This window comes from Cyprinus carpio, chromosome B4 (assembly GCF_018340385.1).
Source record: "Cyprinus carpio isolate SPL01 chromosome B4, ASM1834038v1, whole genome shotgun sequence".
Taxonomy (NCBI): domain Eukaryota; kingdom Metazoa; phylum Chordata; class Actinopteri; order Cypriniformes; family Cyprinidae; genus Cyprinus; species Cyprinus carpio.
In genome coordinates, this window is record NC_056600.1 from 13,945,748 (window position 1) to 13,969,335 (window position 23,588).

At 38.9% G+C, this 23,588-nt stretch overlaps 1 protein-coding gene across 2 annotated transcripts; it reads left to right on the top strand.

The window, feature by feature from the left end:
• Nucleotides 1-169: 169 nt before the first annotated feature.
• LOC109062083 (plexin-C1-like) lies at nt 170-23,370 on the top strand. Of its 2 annotated transcripts, XM_042722093.1 has the most exons (11): nt 170-1,355; nt 1,493-1,618; nt 1,810-1,944; nt 2,504-2,604; nt 2,787-2,895; nt 2,991-3,150; nt 3,253-3,358; nt 3,443-3,536; nt 3,659-3,697; nt 22,703-22,836; nt 22,929-23,370. In XM_042722093.1, exons 1-11 carry the CDS (start codon nt 456-458, stop codon nt 23,164-23,166), a joined length of 2,142 nt encoding a protein of 713 aa, XP_042578027.1. In that variant the 5' UTR covers nt 170-455; the 3' UTR covers nt 23,167-23,370. The 2 variants fall into 2 exon arrangements, with proteins under 2 accessions (XP_042578027.1, XP_042578028.1); XM_042722094.1 differs by lacking the exons at nt 22,703-22,836; nt 22,929-23,370 and adding an exon at nt 4,221-4,887 and having other exon boundaries at nt 173-1,355.
• Nucleotides 23,371-23,588: the final 218 nt, after the last annotated feature.

A 23,588-nucleotide genomic window follows, 5' to 3' on the forward strand; every position in this document is an offset into this window, starting at 1 on the left:
TAAATAGTTTCACCAAAGCTCATCAAATATCAAATTATATCTAAATAGCAATAAATTAAATTTTTGTGTATTCTATTATTTTCTAAATATGAATCTGTTTATGAACCACAAGGGTGCAGCAGTAACTAAAGACTGCAGAACTTCACAAAATGAAAACTATTAAATATAAAGTTTGTCAGTACACTGAATACAAAAGAGTACAGACTTGTTCCTGACTCGTATTTTCTTTTGTGTTTAGATCATAAAATGTTTTTCATCATTAAATGGTATAACTTTCAAAACATCTAAATGTCGCAAACAGGGCTACAGATTTGTTGGTGTGTTGCGCGGAAGTCATCTGCATCCTCAGAGCCGCTGCTTTCACTTCCATCCACTTCACGAGTGAACGCTTCTGAGCGCAGTTGATCTCTGTGACAAGATCTCTAAACTTCAGCTGCTCGTCACGTGTGTGCAAGATGAGAAGATACTTTCTTGGAATACTTTTACTTTTGAAATATTGCATTTGCGTCGATGTGGTGAACTTTGATGGAGACATCAAGGACTTTGTAGTTGGTAACAGTAAGTTATTTGTTCTTACTGACCATCGACTACATCAGATGAGACGCGATCTATATGAGGAGAAGAGGAAAGACATCATTAATGCCACTGACAATAACAGAGTCAACATTCTGGTGCCTTTTGACGCGAACGGCACCCTGATAACGTGTGGGACTTTTAAAGATGGATATTGTGAAGTTCTTGATATAAATGTTATTACAAACAGTATTTACTATGAAAGTAATTTATTGGTAGGACCAAGACAGGATGAGAAATCTGTCGCCTTCATAGCCGGTAGGTACCTTTTAGTTGGGAAAAAGGATGACGATGAAAAAGCTCAAGGTAACAGGTATTCTGTTGTTAGCTTGCTGAGCACTTTACAGTCTCAACCAGGAGGGATTTTCTCAAAAATGACAAAAGGATCATATGCCATCATTCAGAGCACAGTGAGAGATGTGGAGTTTGTTGATGGATTCCAGAGAGTTTCGCCCTCAGAATCCTACATATTTCTCAACACAGAGACTGACAATGAGAGGAAAGTGCTCGTCCTGTGCATGAACAGCGCTAAAGAAAAAAAGATAGACATCATCAAATCCCTACAGAGTGCGACAATACGATGCTGCAGTGATAAAGTTCGTCCAGTGCTCGTCGCCTGCACCGTTATTCCCTCAGTGAACGGTGTTATTTGGGCAGGTGTGTTCAGTGCACAGAATCAGCAGGATCCGGAGAACAGCGCGCTGGCTCTGTACGACATCAGTAACGTTCAAGGCCGAGTGAAGGGCTTCTGCACTAACAATGAAAAGCCATGTGGTTCTGAGGTTGGAAATTGCATTCATATATGTTTTAAATAAAATGACTCTGAGAACAGTATTTCACCTTATTGATGTTGCATTATAAACATAGCTGTATTATTCACTAAAGTCATATAAAGTTTATATTGTTGTTTGTGTTTCAGAGTGGTAGTGAACTTCAGCCGCTCTCTGTGGTGTTCAAGTACAGCTCAATGTCAGCAGTGGCAGCAGTTAGACATGGATCCTGGATTGTGCTCTTCATAGGAACCAGTGATGGACAACTCATAAAGGTCTCCTTCACCTCTCTCTCACATGTGCTTTTATTTTCACTAGACTCACAGAGTTTTTATTTTTCAGCACATGCCCACCATTTTCATTTACACATATACTGTAGCTATAAGCTTTTTTCATGTTTATTTTTTATTCTGCATTTTAATTAGGCTACTGCAGTCATAATTTGTATTTCTGTTTGTTTTTCTAGCTTATACTGGATGATAAATTCACACCAGGCTGTCCAACAGTGCTGTATAAATCTTATGATGAACAAGCAGTTCTTCCCAGAATGCACTTTGATCCAGTAGATTACAAACATATCTACATCGCTCTGAAGAAACAGGTGAGATTTAGAACCGGTACAATAAAAAAACAAAAAAAACAATACAAATATATCTATGCTAGGGAAGTAAAAAAAAAAAAAAAAATAGTGAATAATAAATAGTTGCTGTAGGCTATATAACATTTTAATTATACAAAAAAAAGTTTACACATTTATAAAATGAAGGGTGTGAGTAAATCTATTTTGATACATTTGCAAGTACTGATATGTGCGGGATTCATTGATTCATGCTTTGATGTTTGACCTGTTTTTGGTCGTTTATCCTTCGCACCTATCGATCACCTACAGCTGTGCGAGCGTAATCGTTGTTTTAAAATGAAGATTAATAACTGATACTGCTTTTCAGTCTCAATATGAAAGGAGTAGTTTGACCTATAGACATACTTTTGTCCAAAAATTTAATCCAAGATCCTTTTTTACTTTGGGAAAAACTGCCCCCCAGTTAGAAACACTGGATTAAGCTATATCCAGAAGTTGCTTAATATGTATCTCAGATACTTTACTGTGTGTTAGATCAAATCATCATTCCTCTCTCTTTCTGCTCATGTTTTCGGTGCAGTTAAGAAGAGAATCTATGGTTTCATGTGCTAAATACAGCACTCTGAAAAACTGCAGAGCTGCTCAGGATCCTCTTTGCGGCTGGTGTGTGAACACTCACAGGTCAGCCTGTCTTTATCAAGTGTGATATTTCACACATCACACATGTCTGCTCTAGACTGCATCTACACTAAATATGCCTAGTTGTAGAAAAGCATGTCAATTTCTTATCATCTATATAGACATGATGAGCAGTGTGCAAACAGTTCTGTAGTGATATTTTGGTTGATGCTGTTTTTATCTAGATGTTCTACTCAAGATGAATGCTCAGATACTTCATGGGTGTCCATCCCAAAAAACTCTCTTGAGACACAACTGTTTTCATTTCAGATGACAGAGAATTCTTCAAGAAAGGTAGACATCAATATTTATTTATTTATTTTATTTTTTTCATTTGAAAAACATTTACAAGATTACTTTTTTACCAACCATTGCCCTCTTCTACACAGATTACTCTATATCTTTCCTTGAGTCTGGAGAGCACAGGAAATCCCGCCTTCTCATGTGCCTTCACCAGAGGAAACATGAAGCTGTGTGACGGGTCTGATCTGTCTGCAGCTTTCCCAAACTGCTCCTGTAGTTTTTCTGACCAGATGCTCTATACTGGAGGTTGGTTCTCCTTCAAATAAGTTGTATATTTACTAACATACAGTTCATTTATCTAGTCAGAATATGATTATTATAATCAGAAACATATTGTATTCTGTTCAGGTTTAAAAGTCTCTGTTACTGTTGAGGATCAGAAGATCACAGAGATGCTGACACTGAGGAACTGCTCCAGTATCACAGAAAATTCACCAAATGCTTCTTATACACAGTGAGAAATGCATCGTCTGAAATAGTTTAAAAGACTTCTTTGAACTTTTATTTCAAAAATATTAAAAATATGAATTAAATGCAGGTGTGTTCAGTGTATCTCGGCTGGATGTCACTGGTCCTCTTCCTTGCAGCGTTGTGAATGGACACATGGACCCGGATCACAGTTAAACATAAAGGTGAGATGCCGTGTAACCTATAATCCAGTGATTTATATTAATTCGTTGTTGATAGCTGAACTCATTGTGTTGACTGAAGTGAACTCAGGAAGTACATGAACTGCTCTTTCTCTACTCTTTAGGATGCATGTAAACATCTACTCTCTGAGATGGACTACAGTGTAAGTGTCATGATTGTGTGTGCAACTTCATAGAATTGGGATATTGTGTTTTCAGTTTCCTCATTTGAGAAAAAATTACCACAATCATCATTATACTTTGTACATACATACATATATATATATATATATATATATATATATATATATATATATATATATATATATATATATATATATATATATATATATATATATATACACAACATATACAAAAGTCAACATTTGATGTGGATCAAAAGAGTTCATTAAAGTTGTCCTAAGAAGAACTCATTTTGGTTTAGGTTTTAGGACAACTTTGATGAACTCTTTTGATCTACATCAAATGTTGACTACTGTATGTGTATATATATTCCTATTATGGATTTTTGAAAATGGAAAGTATGTTTTATTTTCTTGCATATGGTAATTATAATGTTAAGATAAATAATGTCGTGCGAAGGAGAAGTCCATGGTTTGACTTTATTAATTGCTGCTAATTCTTAGTCAAGTTTATGAGATACTTTTTTTTTCATTATATTTTTAGATCAGCATTGGGGATTCTTGTCTTCACAGAATGAGAGAAAATACAAACTATTTCTGCCTCAGTTCACAGAAATCATCTGGTCAAGTATGAAGAAGTATTATTAACAATTCTGGTTTCTCACAGCAAAAATCTAAAGAATAAAAAAGGCTGGGAGAGCATGATTTGCTATTTGACAAGACTAGGCAGCTCTATAGCTGTTATACCTATGTATTGTCATACAGATGAGCAGATGTTTTTCTACAGTATTATATTATCATTATTTTGGATTTAACACACTATCCAGTCTGTTTTTCCTGTTCAGTGACCACTGTGATTTACATACAAACATACAGAAATTGTAAGTAAACTTATGATATATTGCCCTTTACACATAGGTATAAAAAGTATGCCTAGGAGATCAGAAGAAGAATATTACTCTCATCTCATCTTTCATCTTTCTAACTGGTCAGAAATCTCCTGTCAGATACTGTGGTGATGTTCTCTAGATGGCAGGTGGTGCTCTGCACTGACTTATTAATTATATCCTGATTAAACACAGTGAAATCAAAAGTTTCTACAGAGGACAAGCCTGCTGTTTAGTACTATGATACAGTTCTTTTGGAGTGAGAGTTGATTGTAATCTCTTTTTACTCTAATCCTACACAATTAAAATTTTTTCTCTTATTAATCTGATATTTTATGTTATCAGTCTGCTGTACACAGTGTACACAGAAAGAGTCTGGTCTGTAACTCAAAGGGGTGGTTGATTGCAATTTCAATTCTATAATTTTAATTACTACAAAAACATCCTTTTAGATAATAAACAATATCTTCACATCAGCAGCGCTGAAAGTTCAATGCAAACAGAGATATCGTCTCTGGCAGTTTATTGCCTACAAAAACGGCTGGTAAGGGACTACAACGAGCTTCTTCCCGGGTCCGTTACATCACAAACCCAGATAAACCCCGCCCCCGGGAACAGCAACAAAGGGGGCGAGGCCATGTTGTGCTGCTTTCGAGAAGAGGAAGAGAAAACTAGGGGTGCACGTAAAAATCTGTTCATATATGAATCGTGATTCTGTCTTCTAACGATTCTAATGGATTCACAAGTTTCTAAACCCATGTCCTAAAGCAGCAGCTCTCAATCCTGTTCCTCACGTCACCCTGCTCTGCATATCTCTCTCTCTCTCTCTCTCTCTCTCTAATACAGATCGTCAGATCAGCTCCAACAAACTGTTCCATTTATACACTTATTTTCACATAGCTATGAAAAGCTTAAACATGGACACACATACGGTTGCTGTGCTGTATTAAAGCTTTAATCAGAATAAACAGAAGCAGTAGCATTTACAAACAACAGTGTATCTAAAAGTATGAGACAACAAAAAACAAACATACCATTAAGAGCCGTGCTTGCACATGATCTGTGTGATCCTCTTCATTAATATTCTCTGCGTCTCAATCTGGCTCAAATTGATAAGCAATATAGAGAACGTCATTGTTTACAATACAACCGGAGCACATTTGAGGGGCGGGATGTTCAGACGCGCTCTAGAGGCGGTTTAGCGAATCAAAACACACTGAGCCAACTGACCAATCTCAGCCCATTGCAAATTTCTGAGGGAGGGGCTTCATAATAATAGGAAATAATCAAGGCGTTTGTCAGGGAAGGGACAGATCGGTGTGGAATAAAGGTAAATTATGTGAAAAATAATACATTTTTTTAAAAACGAAGCATGAACACATGTTAGACTGCACCCCATAAACACAATCAAGCCTAGAAAAAAAAACAGTCAACCACCCCTTTAAATGAACAAGCACATTAACATTCACAAAAACATACACACACATTCAGTACAACATACAGCAAGTCATCACAGCATATATTTCATTGGCATGAATGGGTAATAAACTACTGCATCAATCGAAATTACCCCTAAAATGAAGGCTAGAGCTCAAGGGCCATTTTAGCAATTTAACAGAAAAGAAAAAAAAATCAGGTTTGGAACAACTGGGGGGTGAACTATCCTTTAAGTGGCTCTAAAACTACTTGTACTTAGTGTACTTTTTTTAACATTTATTAGCATAAATATATAATATATTGAAATATATTTATATCTTATTATATAATATATATGTAAATATATTCAAGACAGTGAGAGGGCTTTAAAACTTGACATGCTGATCAGAATATGATATGTATCACATGTAATGCCTTGTACTTGAAGAGCCCTAATTTTCATCAAACATAGAATGCTATTCTATGCTATGTGAATTCTATTCTTTTGCTATGTGAAATGGTATTTCCTGCATATGCACAGTGGTTAGTGCATTAACAACCACATTTCTCCAGTATTCATAGTGGTTGCTGAGCACGGAGTTGTAATATTTTATTAGTGCCATTATTAGTGCTATTACATCTAGTGCCATTACGTTTTCCTTCTGTACATACAGAAACATGCAAAAATAAACAAGCTGAGAAACTACATCTTTACCAAAACTTCCTGTTTGCAACTATTGCAGTGCCATAAACAACCATCAAAATTAATCTACACTTGAGAGGCTATAAAAGAACACAAAATGAAGAGTGATGGTCCCACAAATACACAGAGACACACTAATACAATTACAGCTCATGCTTTGAGACACAATCCATCAGAGAGTGATAATAATAAATTTATGGAAAGACTGCTATTTATAGCCATATATTTTTCCCATGTGTTACATGAACCGAAAAGGTAAAAAAATAATTTTCATGGTAATTAATTTTGCTTGATGTAATATCAACAATTAAAGAAGTAGTTGTATGTCCCAAAACTAATAGCCTAATTTGTTTTTACTTAAACAGGTGCATGTTTTCCCTTGTCTGCGAAGTGAATTATACAAGATGGGTGACAGGTTTTGTGATATTTGCATCAGGACAAAAACCAATATGAATATTATTATTAAACACGTTGATCTTGTACTTCGCAAAAATCTCCTTCCCCTTGATGTCATAAGTTACATTTTAAAACGATTAAACATAATTTTTAATTTAATTTTGTGTATTTATTTATTTTTAACTTTCCCTCAAGTAAATGTTTGGAAAGTTTGTCTTTGTTTTAGAAATCAAAATGTATCTGTTGTTGCTAGACCTGCGCCCTCATCTCACAGCGCTACTTCACATCCACCCACTTCACCCTCACACTCATCTGAGCACAGCTGATCTCTGTGACAAGATCTCGTCATCTAATACACTAGTAGGCCTATCCAACTGCTCATTTACTTATTAAATAAGATGGGAAGATACTTACTTGGAATTCTTGTACTTTTGAAATATTGCATTTGCGGTGATGTGCAGGACTTTGATAAAGACATCAAGGACTTTGTGGTTGGTAACAGTAAGTTGTTTGTTCTTACTGACCATCGACTACATCAGATGAGACGCGATCTATATGAGGAGAAGAGGAAAGACATCACTGGAGTTAACATTCTGGTGCCTTTTGATGCGAACGGCACCCTGATAACGTGTGGAACTTCTAAAGGTGGATATTGTGAAGTTCTTGATATAAATGACATTACAAACAGTATTTACTATGAAAGTAATATATTGGTAGGACCAAGACAGAATGAGAAATCTGTTGCCTTCATAGCCGGTAGGTACCTTTTAGTTGGGAAAAAGGACGACAACGCAAAAGCTCAAGGTAACAGGTATTCTGTTGTTAGCTTGTGGAACACTTTACAGTCTCAACAAGGAGGGATTTTCTCAAGAATAGCAGAAGGATCACATGCCATCATTCAGAGCACAGTGAGAGATGTGGAGTTTGTTGATGGATTCCAAAGAGTTTCGCCCTCAGAATCCTACTTCTTTCTCAACACAGAGACTGACAATGAGAGGAAAGTGCTCGTCCTGTGGATGAACAGCGCTAAAGAAAAAAAGATAGACATCATCAAATCCCTACAGAGTGCGACGATACGATGCTGCAGTGATAAAGTTCGTCCAGTGCTCGTCGCCTGCACCGTTATTCAATCAGTGAACGGTGTTATTTGGGCAGGTGTGTTCAGTGCACAGAATCAGCAGGATCCGGAGAACAGCGCGCTGGCTCTGTACGACATCAGTAACGTTCAAGGCCGAGTGAAGGGCTTCTGCGCTTATGGTGAAAATCCATGTGGTTCTGAGGTTGGAAATTACTTGTATACATTTTAAACAGTATTCTGCCTTACAAAGACTTGTATAACATTTGTAATAGAATACATGTTGCATGATAAATATAATTCACTATAGTCTATACACTATATTCACTATAGTAATCACTAATGTTGTTTGTGTTTCAGAGTGGTAGAGAACTTCAGCCGCTCTCTGTGGTGTTCAAGTACAGCTCAATGTCAGCAGTGGCAGCAGTTAGAATTGGATCCTGGATTGTGTTGTTCATAGGAACCAGTGATGGACAACTCATAAAGGTCTACCACGTATCCTATTTTTCACTACTTTCTTAAATGTTATCATCTCAATGTATACCCTCAAAACACTGAGGGTATAAGTAGTTTTTGAATTTGTGGGGCCTTGTAAAAATTATAAGGCTTACGCATCTTGAAGTATTGTTAAACACAGTAAGCAGCTTAAATGGCCACAAAAATATTTTCTTTGTGGAATCTGTGAATAAAAAATTTTTATTTGATATCCCAGCAATGAACAGCGAAATGAATAAATTGCATGAATAAAGCACCACAGTCATATAATGGTTTGGCTAAAGTTTGGGTAATGCTGTTGTTTATATTTTTAGCTGATGTTGGATGATAAATTCACACCAGGCTGTCCAATAGTGCTGTACAAATCTGATGATGAACGAGCAGTGCTTCCCAGAATGCACTTTGATCCAGTAGATTTCAAACACATCTACATCGCTCTGAAGAAACAGGTGAGGTTTACAAATGTACAGACAATAAAAAGTGTCAACAGTGAAAACTCTTTATTTTTAATTGCTTACTTGCTAAACTAAAATTTTCATGCTTGCATTTTTGCTTCTAGCCCTTTGTAAATATATATTGAATATTCATACAGGTCAAGTCACCTTTATTTCTACACTTCTTGTTTCAACTGCTTACACATATTTTTAAAACTTTGCCTATTTTTTTCAAAACTTTACACACAAATCTTACAAACTACACACACAAAATGCAATCTCTTGCAAAATGAAGCACTGCATTCAAAATATCACAAATGCATCTCAAAAGCAAACATTTGCAAACACCTTTGCCACAATATTAATTCCAGTTAGATTTTTGTGTGTTACATAGAGAATTGTGTGTTGTGTTTTGCAAAAAGTGTTATCTGAAATTGAAAACTGAGTCAAAGGCTAAAAATTATGGTTTTGCAGATTTAGTGTGAGGTTCTGGTGTTTGAGTGTCAGGTTTCAGAAATTGTGTGACAAGTAAAGATTTTGTGTGTAAGCAGTTGAAAAAAACTGTAAAAGGTACATTTATACCTTATATACTTTTAAGTTACCAATATGGACATTTTAAGTACAAAGGTGTAGCTATTGAAAAGTGACACCTTCTATTCTAAGAGTGTGTAACGATAGTGTAAAACAGAGATTGTTTTAAAGCAGTAGAAACAAATTCAAATTGACAAACTCCTGTGTGCTCCACTACACCGAACCTAAAAAAGACACAAGATAGTAGTGTTTTACATTTATCACATCTGTCGGTAGTTTGGCGTGTATATGGCTAATGATTTGGTGTTTGTGTATAATTAATGTGCAAAAACACCATTTTTAAGAGTTCATATAGTTTTGATAGAAGTATTTGCTTTTGCAAGAGATGCGTAATGTTTTGCATGTTTTGTGGTTTTGAGTGTAGAGTTTATAAAAAAGTAGCCATAGTTTCAGAAAATTGTGTGTAATTTTAAAAAATTAAATAAAAAACTGAAGGCAAAAAAAAAAAAACTTAAAAAAAAATATTAATTTAAAGTTTGTTGTTTCTTTATGCTTGAAGCATTACAGCCTACAATCAACCTGCATTTGCACAATGATTAATATATTTAATATACATTGTATATTATAAAATCTGAGTGCTTTTCTTTTTTTCATTTCTTTTTAAATAATGTGTACACCATACCTTGTGTTACTGTATATTCTAACATCTAATAATGATAAACTATACTGTAACACTGCTGCAATGTGTTTTAATAGAGCTGCAGAAGGAATGACTGTAATTTCTCTCTGTTTTTGTTCAATTTGTCCTTATTTCAAAAAGTCGTGTGAACTTTTTTTTTTCCTGTTCATGTCTTTGATGTAGTTAAGAAGAGTGTCTGTGGTTCCGTGTGCTAAATACAGCACTCTGAAAGACTGCAGAGCTGCTGTGGATCCTCTCTGTGGCTGGTGTGTGAACACACTGAGGTCAGATTAACATCTGTTGCACTTAGAAGTAAAATAGAGTTTAATATGCTAGCTAATTTTTAAAAAAAATCGATAGCTTATCCAACCTGGCATAACAACTCCAAATGATATATTTCTGCTCGTCAGATGCTCCACCCAAGATGAATGTTCGAAATCTTCATGGGTGTCCACCCCAAAAAACTCCCTTCAGGAAATGCTGTTTTCTTTTCAGGTTGGGGCAGAGAAATCTTCCAGCAAGGTATAATTATATTAACTACAAATAAGGCAATTTTTCATTGCATTGAAAACATATTAGCAATTTCTACTGACCAGTCAATGCCCACTCCTACACAGATTACTCTGCATCTTTCCTTGAGTCTGGAGAGCACAGGAAATCCCACCTTCTCATGCACCTTCACCACAGGAAGTGTGAAACTGTGTGACGGGTCTGATCTGAATGCAATTTTTCCAAACTGCTACTGTAGTTTTTCTGACCAGCAACTATCTACTGGAGGTTGGTTCTCTGTCAGTGCAGTGGATTGGTGTTGTGTGCTTTGTATTCAATGTGCACACGTACCACACTTAAAGTAAGATTTTATTGTCCTCAAAATCCAGCCACTTTATTTTATATACACACTATTGCATTAAAAGCAGCTATAGGATGCATGCAGCTGACATGTATAACAGCAGCATTTCAGTGGAAACACAGCACATATTTAAACAGACAGAACAGAGTTTTCAATGGCATTAATAGACAGAAACATAATCCGATGATAAAGCAGCAGGGGCATGTCTAGAGCATTTTAAATGGGGTGGCCAGTCTGGGGCACTGGCTCAAAAGAGGGTGGCAATGTGTGGGGGGTTATGGTTTGCGGCACGATGTATGTTAAAATACATTGCGTATACACTCACTAAACAAAGAGTGACAGCTTTTTTAGTGGTAAAGAGCACTCTTTGCAAGCTTTCTAGTCTATGATGCATTTAAAATGTAGAACTTTGTTTTTCAGCCACACACACGTTGCAAAGTTTTGGGAATGACATTTGCATATTTATGTGGGATTCACTCTCGAAGTAGCAGTGATTGACACAATGATGACCAAAGCAATAGACGGGATGAGAAAATGGGCATTAAGACTAGAACACCCTCACTAATTTTAGAAGCACCCTCAGTGATTATTTCTGGAACCTGGTTAATACGCTTTTTATTGCAAAACTATATACAAACACAACAAAATACAAATGCACTTAATAAAACAATTGAATAAATGCATATTTATAAGTTAAGCACCTAACTAAAATAAGTAGGCTATTAATAAAACAAATAACTAAAGAAGGCTAACTATAATCAGCTTGCTTCCATTTAATGAGATAAGCCTATTCCTCATCTGAATTAAAAAAAAAGCGCTTCTAGTCTTCAGTGATGCAAGAACGTTTGAGCATACATGTAATCTCTGAGCAAAAGCAGAGCCAATTCATAAAAGAACAATGTATATTTAAAAGCACACATGCAGTTGTGGGTGAGTGAAGGAAATCCACTTACTTGCGCATTACATGGATCACGTAACATTATGCGCTCTCGATATCTGTCAAATATCACGCTATAGAAACCACCTAAAATTAAGTATAAAGAGGAGAAGAAAGCGGCCCTAGGCAGCTACACATGCCAGGATCCGCCACTGCCAGATGCAGTTAGAAATTTATTAAAAACAAGTCTATCGCAAGACATTCTGGTGGGGGGTTGGGGGGGGGGGCACCTGGGGTGGCCAGCCAAATTCCACGTAGACACGCCTCTGTAAAGCAATCATTCGCTTTCTCCTATATGTGCAAACTACTAACAAGCCCAAATTCTGTAAATAAGCCCTAAAATGCAAGCAACAAAACCAAAATAATCAAAAATAAAGCAATCATAAAAAAAATAAAAATAAAAAAATTCAACTCTGCTGCTCTAATATTGAAAATAAAGGGAAGGAAATTAGCACAAGCTAAAATAAATTGCTAAATAGCAGGAAGAAATTGTGAATATCCAATAGAGAACTCATAGATCAGCAATACATAAGTTATGATGACAACCTTTGACATTTTTGCCTATGATTTCTCACTTATACACACAGGAACAAGTAACATTGATTCAATAATATGCGTGCGTCTGTATGTTTTAAGGAGGAAATCATTTATAAATTCTGTGACCGCAGAGCATATCTACATAGCTTGTTATTTCCTTTCACTATCTCAGCAACCGTAACCATGGTAGTAAACCTCATGACACATCTGAAACCAAAATATTTTACGATAAAGTATCTCATAACCCTTGTGAAAAAGAAGTGCACTTAATTATACTTTTATAAAGTGTACTTATTGCAGAAATACAGTAATATACTTTAAATGAACACACATAAGTGCAAATTAAATGTTATTTTCGACACTTAAATGCATTGTATTTCTAATTAACTTCAAATGTATCACATTTTAAAGTGATATTACATGCAATTAGTTGAACTTTTGAGTAATTTTTTAAACCACGTAAGTGGGACTTTTTAGTACATCTTTATATGTACTTTCATAATTGCTTCTAGTGTCTTTAAAATTTGGTTGTAGTGTACTACTAATGTACTGACAAGCAATTAATGTTTACTAAAATGTACTTTAATGTCAGTTAACAATACACTTAAGCGTGAATTAAATGTAATGTTTCCGACCACTTAAATGCATGTTATTTGTAATTGATTTCAAATATATTACAGTTTAAAATTACATTAAATGCAATTAGTTGAACTTTTGAGTGATACTTTTGAACCACTTAAGTGGGACTTTAGTGTATTTTATATGTACTTTGAAATATGGTAAATGTTTACTTCTGAATAAGCAATTAATGTGAACTAAAATATACTTCAATGTCATTTCAATGTATTAATTACCTAGTTACCATCAACACAAACACAAAATGGAAAACCCTCTACATTTGACAAAACAATCTCTAAAAAAAATATACAAAAACGCTTTTTGCTGATGCACAAGAAAAACCCAACACTATACACAGTTGCAACACTTTAACTTACTTATTAGAAAGAGTCTTGAGATCAATGTAAAATCACTCACATACAAAAGTACCTATTCTCGCCATCACATGAAACATCATTCTGTATGATGTATAAGCCTGTTTCCTCATTGAGGACCTAAAAATCTCCACAAGGTCAAAATTTATTGGCATTACTATCCTTGGGGAGTCATTTGGTCTCCATAACGTATAGGATTACTAACACACAAACTTAATACAAAAAAAAAAAAAAAAAAAAAAATTAATCAAGGAAATATCATTCCATGTATGACAAAAGAGACCTTATTGTAAAACATTACTGTGTTAATGGTACAGACAAGGCTTAAGACCAGCCCAAGACTAAAATGTAATTCTATAATTATGCTTTGGCAATACCGTGCAAGTCATGCCAATAAAGCCCATTTGAATTGAATTAAATATAATTCTGAGCTGTTTCAACTTAAAGAAACTTGCACAGACTGATCTTTAAAAATATCAGTGCCTTTGTTTTGTCTCATGATGCACACCAGTAATGTTTTTTCTAAGGCATGTTAATGAAAATGACTTAAATGTCCTAATTGAATTATGGCCTAATTTTGGCTTTGTCTGTGAAATCAGGCCATTAGTTCTCAAACCTTTACTAGCACCAACATTACACAGGACCGAAAGGTTTCTTTTACAATCTTACTTCAGCATTAGTGAATGCAAGTTTAACTAAATAAATAATAATAAAAGAACTCCAAATGAACTTGCTGGGAAGTGCTGTATGTCAATGTCCCAGAAGCTGTCCATCGGGAGTAAACTTCAAATGTCATGAAGCTGCACACCATCTCACACCATCTCTCCACAGTCTGTGTGAACGGAAATGTTCCAAAGAGGCAGGAAAGTCAGAAAAAAAAATTCCTTGAGGAAAGAAAGAAGAATAATTGTTAAAACATATCCAGTCTTTATAAATGGTTCAGTTGAGTGAAAGCAATAGACACCGTTGCAGTCCAAAGTTTATATACACCTTGCAGTCTCTGCAAAATGTTAAAAATTTTAGTAAGAGGGTAGTGTTACAATACAGAAGGGACGGAGACAGAAGATAACAGGTAAGGTGGTATTTATTGACAAATAGCAGAGTAAATATGGTAACGAGTGTTCTTGAGGTGAGGGATGAGAGAGAGTAAACTGAATACTGTTCTTGTGATGATAGCTGATGAAGGTCCAGAAAGAATCTGAGTATAGTAAACGTTGCGGGAAAGAGACACACACACACACACACACACTCACGGTTGACACAGGAGGTAACTTGAGAACGAGGAAGACAGGTAATAATCCAATGGAAGTCCTTTCAATCGGCAGGTAGGTGATCCTATGTGCGAACGAGACCGGACAGTGACTGTGCGTGAGAGGGTCTTTTATGTGCTGGTTGATTGGCTGCTGACAAGGGGCAGGTGTGTGTGTGATCAGTACTCAGGTAAGGGAGTGCGCTGTGATTGGACGGGTTGGAGCCTGGCGTGTCTGTGACAGTACCCCCCCCCCCCCACCCACGGCCCGCTCCTGAGGGCCGAGGATCCCGGCATCATGGTGGTCTTCCCTCTTCCTCGAGGGGCAGTTCTGTTGGAATGAGTAGCATGGAAGGTGTCCAGTAAATTTGGGTCGAGTATGTCGTTGCGTGGAACCCAGGAACATTCCTCAGGACCATAACCTTCCCAGTCTACCAGGTACTCGAGTTGTCCACCACGGCGCCGGGAATCCAGGATTTCTCAGACCTCGTAAGCCATTCCGTCATCCAGGATGAGTGGAAGGGGCATCAGCTGCGTCTACGCCAGGCTCTGTGGAGAGAGGAACAGAAGGATGGTGAGGCTTCAGCAGTGACACATGGAATGTGGGGTGAATGCAATACTCAGGTGGGAGTTGAAGCCTGTATGTGACGGGGTTGATCTGCTCCGTGATGGTGAACGGGCCAATGAACCTGGGACTAAGCTTCTGGCATGGGAGACGCAGGCAGATGTCCCTGGTTGACAGCAAGACCTTCTGTCCAAGTTGATATGTAGGAGCTTCAGAGCAGCGAAGGTCGGCTGTCATTCTGCGTCTCCGAAGGGCCCGTTGTAACTGGTGATGGGCTGAGTCCCAGACCCTCTTGCTCTCTCGGAACCAGTAGTCGACCACTGGTACGTCCGAGGGCTCTCCTGACCAGGGGAATAGTGGCGGTTGGTAGCCGAGTACGCACTGAAACGGGGTAAGTCCAGTGGATGGTTGTCGCAGGGAATTCTGTGTGTACTCGGCCCATCCAAGGAACTGGTTCCAAGAGTCCTGGTGGCCGTGACAGAAGGTACGGAGGAAGCGACCAATCTTTCTTTCCGTCTGCCCATTCGACTGCGGATGGTACCCCCGATGATAGGCTGATGGCCACACCTAGGAGAGAGTGAAAGGCCTTCCATACCCGAGAGATGCATTGAGGTCCTCTGTCTGATACGATATCTTCGGGAATGCCAAAGTACCGGAAGATGTGATTGAACATGATTTTGGCAGTTTCCATGGCAGTCGGTAGTCCCTTGAGAGGAATCAAACTACAGGATTTAGAGAATCTATCCACTACCACGAATATACAGGTGCAGTTACCTGACATTGGGAGGTCGGTTACAAAGTCCACTCCTAGGTGTGACCATGGTCGGTTGGGAACGGGCAGAGGTAGGAGCTTGCCAGATGGTAGATGACGGGGGCTCTTCGAGATGGCGCATTCCTTACATCCTTGCACGTACCTTCTGACCTCGGATGCCATGTTGGGCCACCAGAAGCGCTTTTAGCAACGAGAGGTTTTCATTGACCCCCGAGTGGCAAGTGCCTAGCGATGTGTGAGCAGCGTGGATGAGTGGAGTACGCCGTGTCATGGTGATGTACTGTCGGTCAGGGGGCAACCCGGCGGAGTATTGGCTGAGGCATTGGAGGAGGGTATGGTCTCAGCGGACCAGGTAATAGGGCTGACCAACAGTCCCTCTGGAAGTATAGGTACCGGTTCCTCAGAGATGGTTTCAGGGGCATGACAATGGGAGAGGGCGTCTGCCTTGACATTTTTGGATCCGGGTCGATAGGAAATGGTAAAGTTGAAACGGGTAAAGAATAAAGCCCACCGGGCTTGTCGGGGATTGAGTCTCTTGGCCATTTTCAGGTATTCCAGGTTCTTGTGGTCCGTGACGACCTGGAATGGATGCCTTGCTCCCTCCAACCAATGCCTCCATTCCTCTAATGCTAGCTTAATAGCCAGGAGTTTGCGATTGCCGATGACGTAATTTACCTCCGCCGGGTTGAGCTTGCGGGAGAAGAAGGCACATGGATGGAGTCTGCTGGGATTCCCCTGCTGCTGAGATAGGACCGCTCCTACTCCGGTGGTGGATGCGTCCACTTCCACGATGAAGGGTTTGTCGGGATCAGGATGTACCAGGAGAGGAGCGGTAGTGAAGGCTTCCTTGAGGGTGGCTAATGCCTCCGTGGCAGAAGGGGTCCAGGACAGAGACTTGGGCTTGCTACGGAGCAGGCTTGTGAGTGGACTGGTGACGGAGCTATAATCCTGTATGAAGCGGCGGTAGAAGTTGGAGAATCCGAGAAATCTTTGGAGTTCTTTGGTTGTAGAGGTTGACCAGTTCCTAATGGCATCCACTTCCCCTCGTCCATCCAGATGCCACTGCTATCGATGTTATAACCAAGGAACTGCACTGAGGGCTGATGGAAGGAGCACTTCTCGCCTTTCAGGTAGAGCTGGTACTCCCTCAGGCGTTTCAGGACCTCCGCAACGTGGTGACGGTGTTCGGTCAGGCTCCGGGAGTAAATCAGGATATCATCGATGTAGACGATCACAAGGTACTCGTAGTGTCCAGTGGGTGTGATGAAGGCTGTCTTCCACTTGTCCCCCTCGCGTATCCGGATGAGGTTATACGCGCTGCGGAGGTCCAACTTGGTGAAGACAGTGGCACCACGGAGGTGTTACAGGGCTGCTGGGACGAGAGGAAGGGGATATCTGAACTTGACAGTGATCTGACTGAGGTTTCGGTAGTCAATGCAGGGCCGCAAACCTCCATACTTTTTCTCCATGAAGAAGAAGCTCGAAGCAGCAGGGGAAGTGGATGGACGGATGTAGCCTTGAGCCAGAGCCTCCTCAATGTATTCCTCCATGGCCTTCTCCTCCGGGATGGAAAGGGGATAGATCCTTCCCCTTTGCACTGACTCACCCGGTAGCAGATCAATGGCACAGTCCCATGGCCGATGTGGGGGCAGCTTGGAGGCTCTCTTTGGGCAGAAAACATCACTGAAGGGGGCGTAACAAGGCGGTATGTCCACAGAGCGTTTCTCCAGGGGGCTTTCAATGGACGTTGCACAGACCGAGAGTGGTGGATGGAGCTGAGAAGACGGAACCGGTACCTCGGTAAAACAGTCCATGAAACAAGTTTCGCCCCACTTCAGGATTTCGCCAGTACTCCAGGATATTACGGGGTTATGCTGCTCCAACCACGGGCGCCCTAGGACCATGTCAGCGGTGGATTCCTCCAGAACCAGCAGATGGATCATTTTCTTGTGAAGAATGCCGACTTGCAGTTGTATAGGCCCGACACTACGGCGAACCCGTCTCATGCTCAGCAGCCTTTCCGTTATTGAGTGGATCTGGTAGGAGGATTGCGTGGCCGTGGTCGGGAGTTGGAGCTGACGGCAGAGGGAGCCAGAGATGAAGTTGCCGACTGATGTGGAGAGGATAAGTGCATTGACTGGAAGAGAAATATCAGCAGCAGTAAGTGTCACAATAGTGGTGAGTGGTTTCATCTGATTAGAGGTAGGAAAGATGGCACTCACCAGAGAACGAGGAGGACAGATGAGGCATGTGGAGAGGATATGCCCCGGAGATCCGCAGTACAGACATAGATTCTGGGTCAGCCTTCTCTGCCGTCAGCCCCAGTCAGGCGAGTCGAATCCAGCTGCATAGGTTCGTGGGCTGGTTCTGGAGGGCTGACGGGCTCTGGTCGGCAGAGTGAGATGTTGTGCTGCGGCTGGCCCTGGTGCTCTTCGAGACACGACTGCATACAAGTGGCGAAGCGGATGGAGAGTTGGATAAAGCGTTCGAGCCCGATGGTATCCTCGTATGCAGCGAGATGCAACTGGACACGGGTATCCAATCCTTGTCGATACGTTGTTATCAGAGCTTGTTCGTTCCACCCACTTGCGGCCGTGAGCGTACGAAACTGCAGAGCATATTCATTTACAGACATCTTGCCTTGTTTTAAATTGTAAAGCTTTTCACCGATGGATGAATCCCAGGTGGGTTTACCGAAAACTTCCCTGAAGTGGTCAACAATGCTGGTATATGATTGAATGACAGGATTATTCTGGGTCCAAATGGAATTGGCCCATTGAAGTGCTTTACCTTTCAACTGTGAGATGACGAAGGCCACTTTGGATCGCTCAGTGGGAAATACGTGCGGTTGCATCTCCAGGACCAGCGAACATTGCAGGAGAAATCCGCTGCAATCCTCCGCTGAACCAGAGAAGGGCGCTGGTTTGGCCATGGGACTGGAAGGTACGGATGGTGAGGTGGTGTCGTTTCTGGAAGTGCCCGCCGGTGGTGAAGGTGCTTATGGGACATTGAGTGTGCGCCGTAAAGCGTCCACGAGGTCCTGGAAGGGATCTGGATGGCTCATGCTAATGTCAATCCATCTATTTTTAAGGTCTGGTCTTCTGTTACAACACAGAAGGGACGGAGACAGAAGATAACAGGTAAGGTGGTGTTTATTGACAAATAGCAGAGTAAATATGGTAACGAGTGTTCTTGAGGTGATGGATAAGAGAGAGTAAACTATATTGTCCTTGTGATGATAGCTGATAAAGGTCCAGAAAGAATCCGAGTATAGTAGACGTTGCGGGAAGGGGACACACACACACACACACACACACACACACACACACACACACACACACACACACACACACACACACACACACACACACACACACACACACACACACACACACACACACACACACACACACACACACACACAGGAGGTAACTTGAGAACAAGGAAGACAGGTAATAATCCAATGGAAGCCCTTTCAATCGGCAGGTAGGTGATCCTATGTGCAAACGAGACCGGACAGTGACTGTGTGCGTGAGAGTGTCTTTTATGTGCTGGTTGATTGGCTGCTGACGAGGGGCCAGGTGTGTGTGATCAGTACTCAGGTGAGGGAGTGCGCTGTGATTGGACGGGGTTGGAGCCTGGCGTGTCTGTGACAGGTAGAGGGGTAGAATCATTAAAAAATTGCCATTTCTGCTCTGATGAAGCAGTTTATTCTGCAAGGTATATGTAAACTTTTGAACACATCTGCATCACCTAAGAGGTGAATTACCTCAATCATCAAGGCAACATCGTAGTAGAATACTGGGAGATGTTCCTTCAGATTTCCCTGCAAACACCAGATTTCCTGATCACACCATCTTCACTGACACTGGCCTTTAAAAAATAGATAACATTTTTACAAACCTTTTTTATTCCTACTTTACAGGGAATAAAACAACAATAAAAAACTTTATCAATTACCCAAATGTAGATAAATCTCCCAAAATCTATGAAAATGAAGAAAGGTACCTCATCTTGCCTTGCAAGCTTCTCTCGCACATCTTCATGAAGAATGTTTCTGTATTTACCATGGCTGGCACAGCAAAACTGCTGTCCTCTTCCTTTTTTGTTACCTGTAAAATATGTGATGATTAGAGGGGGGTCTGTAAATGCACTGGTGGGAATATATTACTTGCAAATGGAAAAGATTCAAAGCATTTAAAGTCCATAGGGATACTGACTTAATATAGCACTTTTAGCATCTCATGTGTGATCAGGGTGAGCTGACTAGGCAACAATTCATTAAAAACTTTTAAAATCACCTCTTCAGTACTGTTCTGTGTCTCCACACTGGATCTCCAGTAACAAATCTGTACCGATCCTGCAAAATGAATAACTCCAGATAAGTACAAAAATATACCATATTACAAACACAACCAGTAACGGAACATCTCGCTCTTCAAATGCAAAAAGAAAATAAATTAAAAAACCAAACAACAACAACATTATTTCTTGTTCCATTCAAGATTCCGATATCAGAATGCATTCATAGATAACTTAAATTATAGGACACGATTAATTCCCCTCTCGAATCCATATGGCAAGAACTGCCGGTCAAAGCCGCAGGAATGGTAAAACGAAATTAAGAAAGCTTATATCAAGATATACTTACTTGATTTATCATCTGCAGTACATAAAGTCTCATAATCATCCAAACGCGCCGATCCTCTGTTCTCGTTTGATCAGCGAAGCATCGCAACTCCAGAAACATTTTTCAAATTCTGCTGAAGTAGCGCACCATCATGACGTAGTATTTTTGGTGCACGCGTATAAAACAAAATAGATACTTAGTGCGTGGTTACATGTTATTTCAGGCTTTTCATTTCTGTTCAAGTTCAAATTGTCCTAATTTATTGTGTAGTTAGACCAAAGACTTTTGTTAGACTCATTCATGATTCACTGACATAACTAAAATCAGTAATTTTTTACAGTGCAGTGTAGCCTAGTCTAATTAAAATCAAATGTATTTGAATGCAAATGAATTTGGTTTAGATCTGTTAAACTTTTGCTTGCAATTAATGCCATTAAATGTGTTTAAGTGATAAAACATAATGATACTGAAAGTGTTCTGTACACAGATGTAAAGTACAGTACTATTACATACAAATACAGTACTCTCATAAATGACACTGTACGTCAAATATTATGTAGAACATTAAACTTCATAGTGCAAGAGCTAGTGATGAAAATTTCAACAATAAGTTTTATTGGAGTATACTGTATGAAAAAGTGTATTTAAGATCAGAAGAAATATACATTTCAAGTGCATTAATGCACATAGTATATATTATAGACTTAATACATTTAAAATATAATAAAAAATGTAATTTTGGAGAACACACTTAAGTTGAAATTAAAATCAATTATTTTACAAGTTCTTTAGTACACTGATACATATATCAAAATAAGTGTACTTATTAAAAACACAATAAAATCGTAATTATGTAAAATTTGTTTAAATAATAATTAATTAGACATTATTATAAAGTGCAAAAGTGCACTTAAGTATGTTAAGACCTATTGTCATGAAAGTGTACTTTCTTTAAGTACACTTAAGTGGCCTTTAATATTATATTATCTGCAAATGCACTTTTTAAAAAGTATACTTTTAATAATTGAAGTACACAAAAAGTACACTTAAACTGCAATTAAGCACATTTCTTTTACACAGGGGAAAACTAAGTATCTCACAAAAAACAAGCAAAATAAAGGAGACTAGCTGTAGGCAATGTAAGCCACTTTGGATGTCTGCTAAATGCAGTATTGATGATCTGTATCCAGAAAGCTTTTTTAAAAAATGTTTTTATCATTACTTTTTGATAATCCATTAAGGTTTAAAAATCTCAGCTGAAGTGGCTCTTGGGGATCAGAAGTTCACAGAGAGGCTGGAGCTGAAAAACTGCCTGAATATCAAAGATAATTCATCAAGTGCTTCTTATACACAGTAAGAAATGCAGAACCTAAAAGAGTTTTTAAAAAAATATATTAATAAAAAAAATGCCATGTTTTGGTTTAACGCATTTCAGGTGTGTGTTGGAGTCACAATGTAATATTAAATAAATGCAGGTGTGTTCAGTGTATCTCAGCTGGGTGTCACTGGTCCTCTTCTTCTCAGCGTTGTGATTGGGCAAATGGACCTGGACCACAGTTAAAAATACAGGTGAGAGACAATGTGTAACCTACAATCCACTAATTCAGTATATGTGTACTGGGAAATAGCATAACGTTCATAAAGATTTAAGATTTAATTTATTGTTGATATCTAAAATATCATTGCACTGGCTGAAGGAATCTTAGGCAGTCAATCCACTCTTTCTCCTCCCTTTAGGATGCATGTAATGATGTGATCTATGAGACGAAATATGAAGTAAGTGTCATACCAAGATTTTTTATGAGGACCAAAGGTCATGTTAAATGTCCTAAATACATTTTGCTGCATCTTACATATTCACCAATTGATATCCTGTAGGAGCCAGAGATTCTGTCTCTTGAGCCAAACAAGGTTTCTTTCCATGGCAGAAATAATGTTTTACTAAGAGGAAGGAACCTGGAATCTGTTACTAAAATCCGTGTTCAAGGGGATCTGGACTGCATTTCTAAAGAGTGAGACTGTGTGTTTGTTTAGTGGTATATATGAATGTGTGTATATTCAGATAAATGATACTGTATATCTGTACATCAATGTTTCTCTTCAGATTTCCAGTGTTTAATCGCTCCAGTGACACTTTAAGGTTCCACATTCCTCCCAGTGGAACTAAAGGAACAGTGAAAGTGTGTGTTGTTACTTCTGATGATCGTTGTCATGGTAACAGCATCAACACGTACAGTTCTCTGCCCAGCTGCACTGGAATAGACCCCCCAGTCAGCTGGATCCGGTCAGACAGCTCCCACACATGCATTTGCTTTTCTATCATTGTTGTGACATTTTATTGACAGTTTTTTCATGATTATTTTTGCAATTCAGATGTTATATATTATTTTATACCATATATTACTGATTTAGCTTTTCCCTGATTCTGATGTCTGCTTTTTAATTAAATTGTCTTAAATGTCTTTTCAGCGGTAGAAGGAAGATTCGTGTTCAGGGCAGCAATCTGGAATTTGTGGAATCAATTACTGTCAATGTCAGTTATTATCACTATGATCTGAAAACACAATACAGCACAAGCTCAGGGGTAAGATGTATGCTTATTACTCCTGCATCAGGCTAAAAATGAGCTTTACCCAAAAAAGGATCCAGTCTAGCAGTTTATACGTAGCACTGCATCTAACACATGGAGATCAACGGTCAAACAGCCCATATTCACATGAGATCTAGTTTGGCAGATTTTTTAATTACTTTGTTAGAATAATTG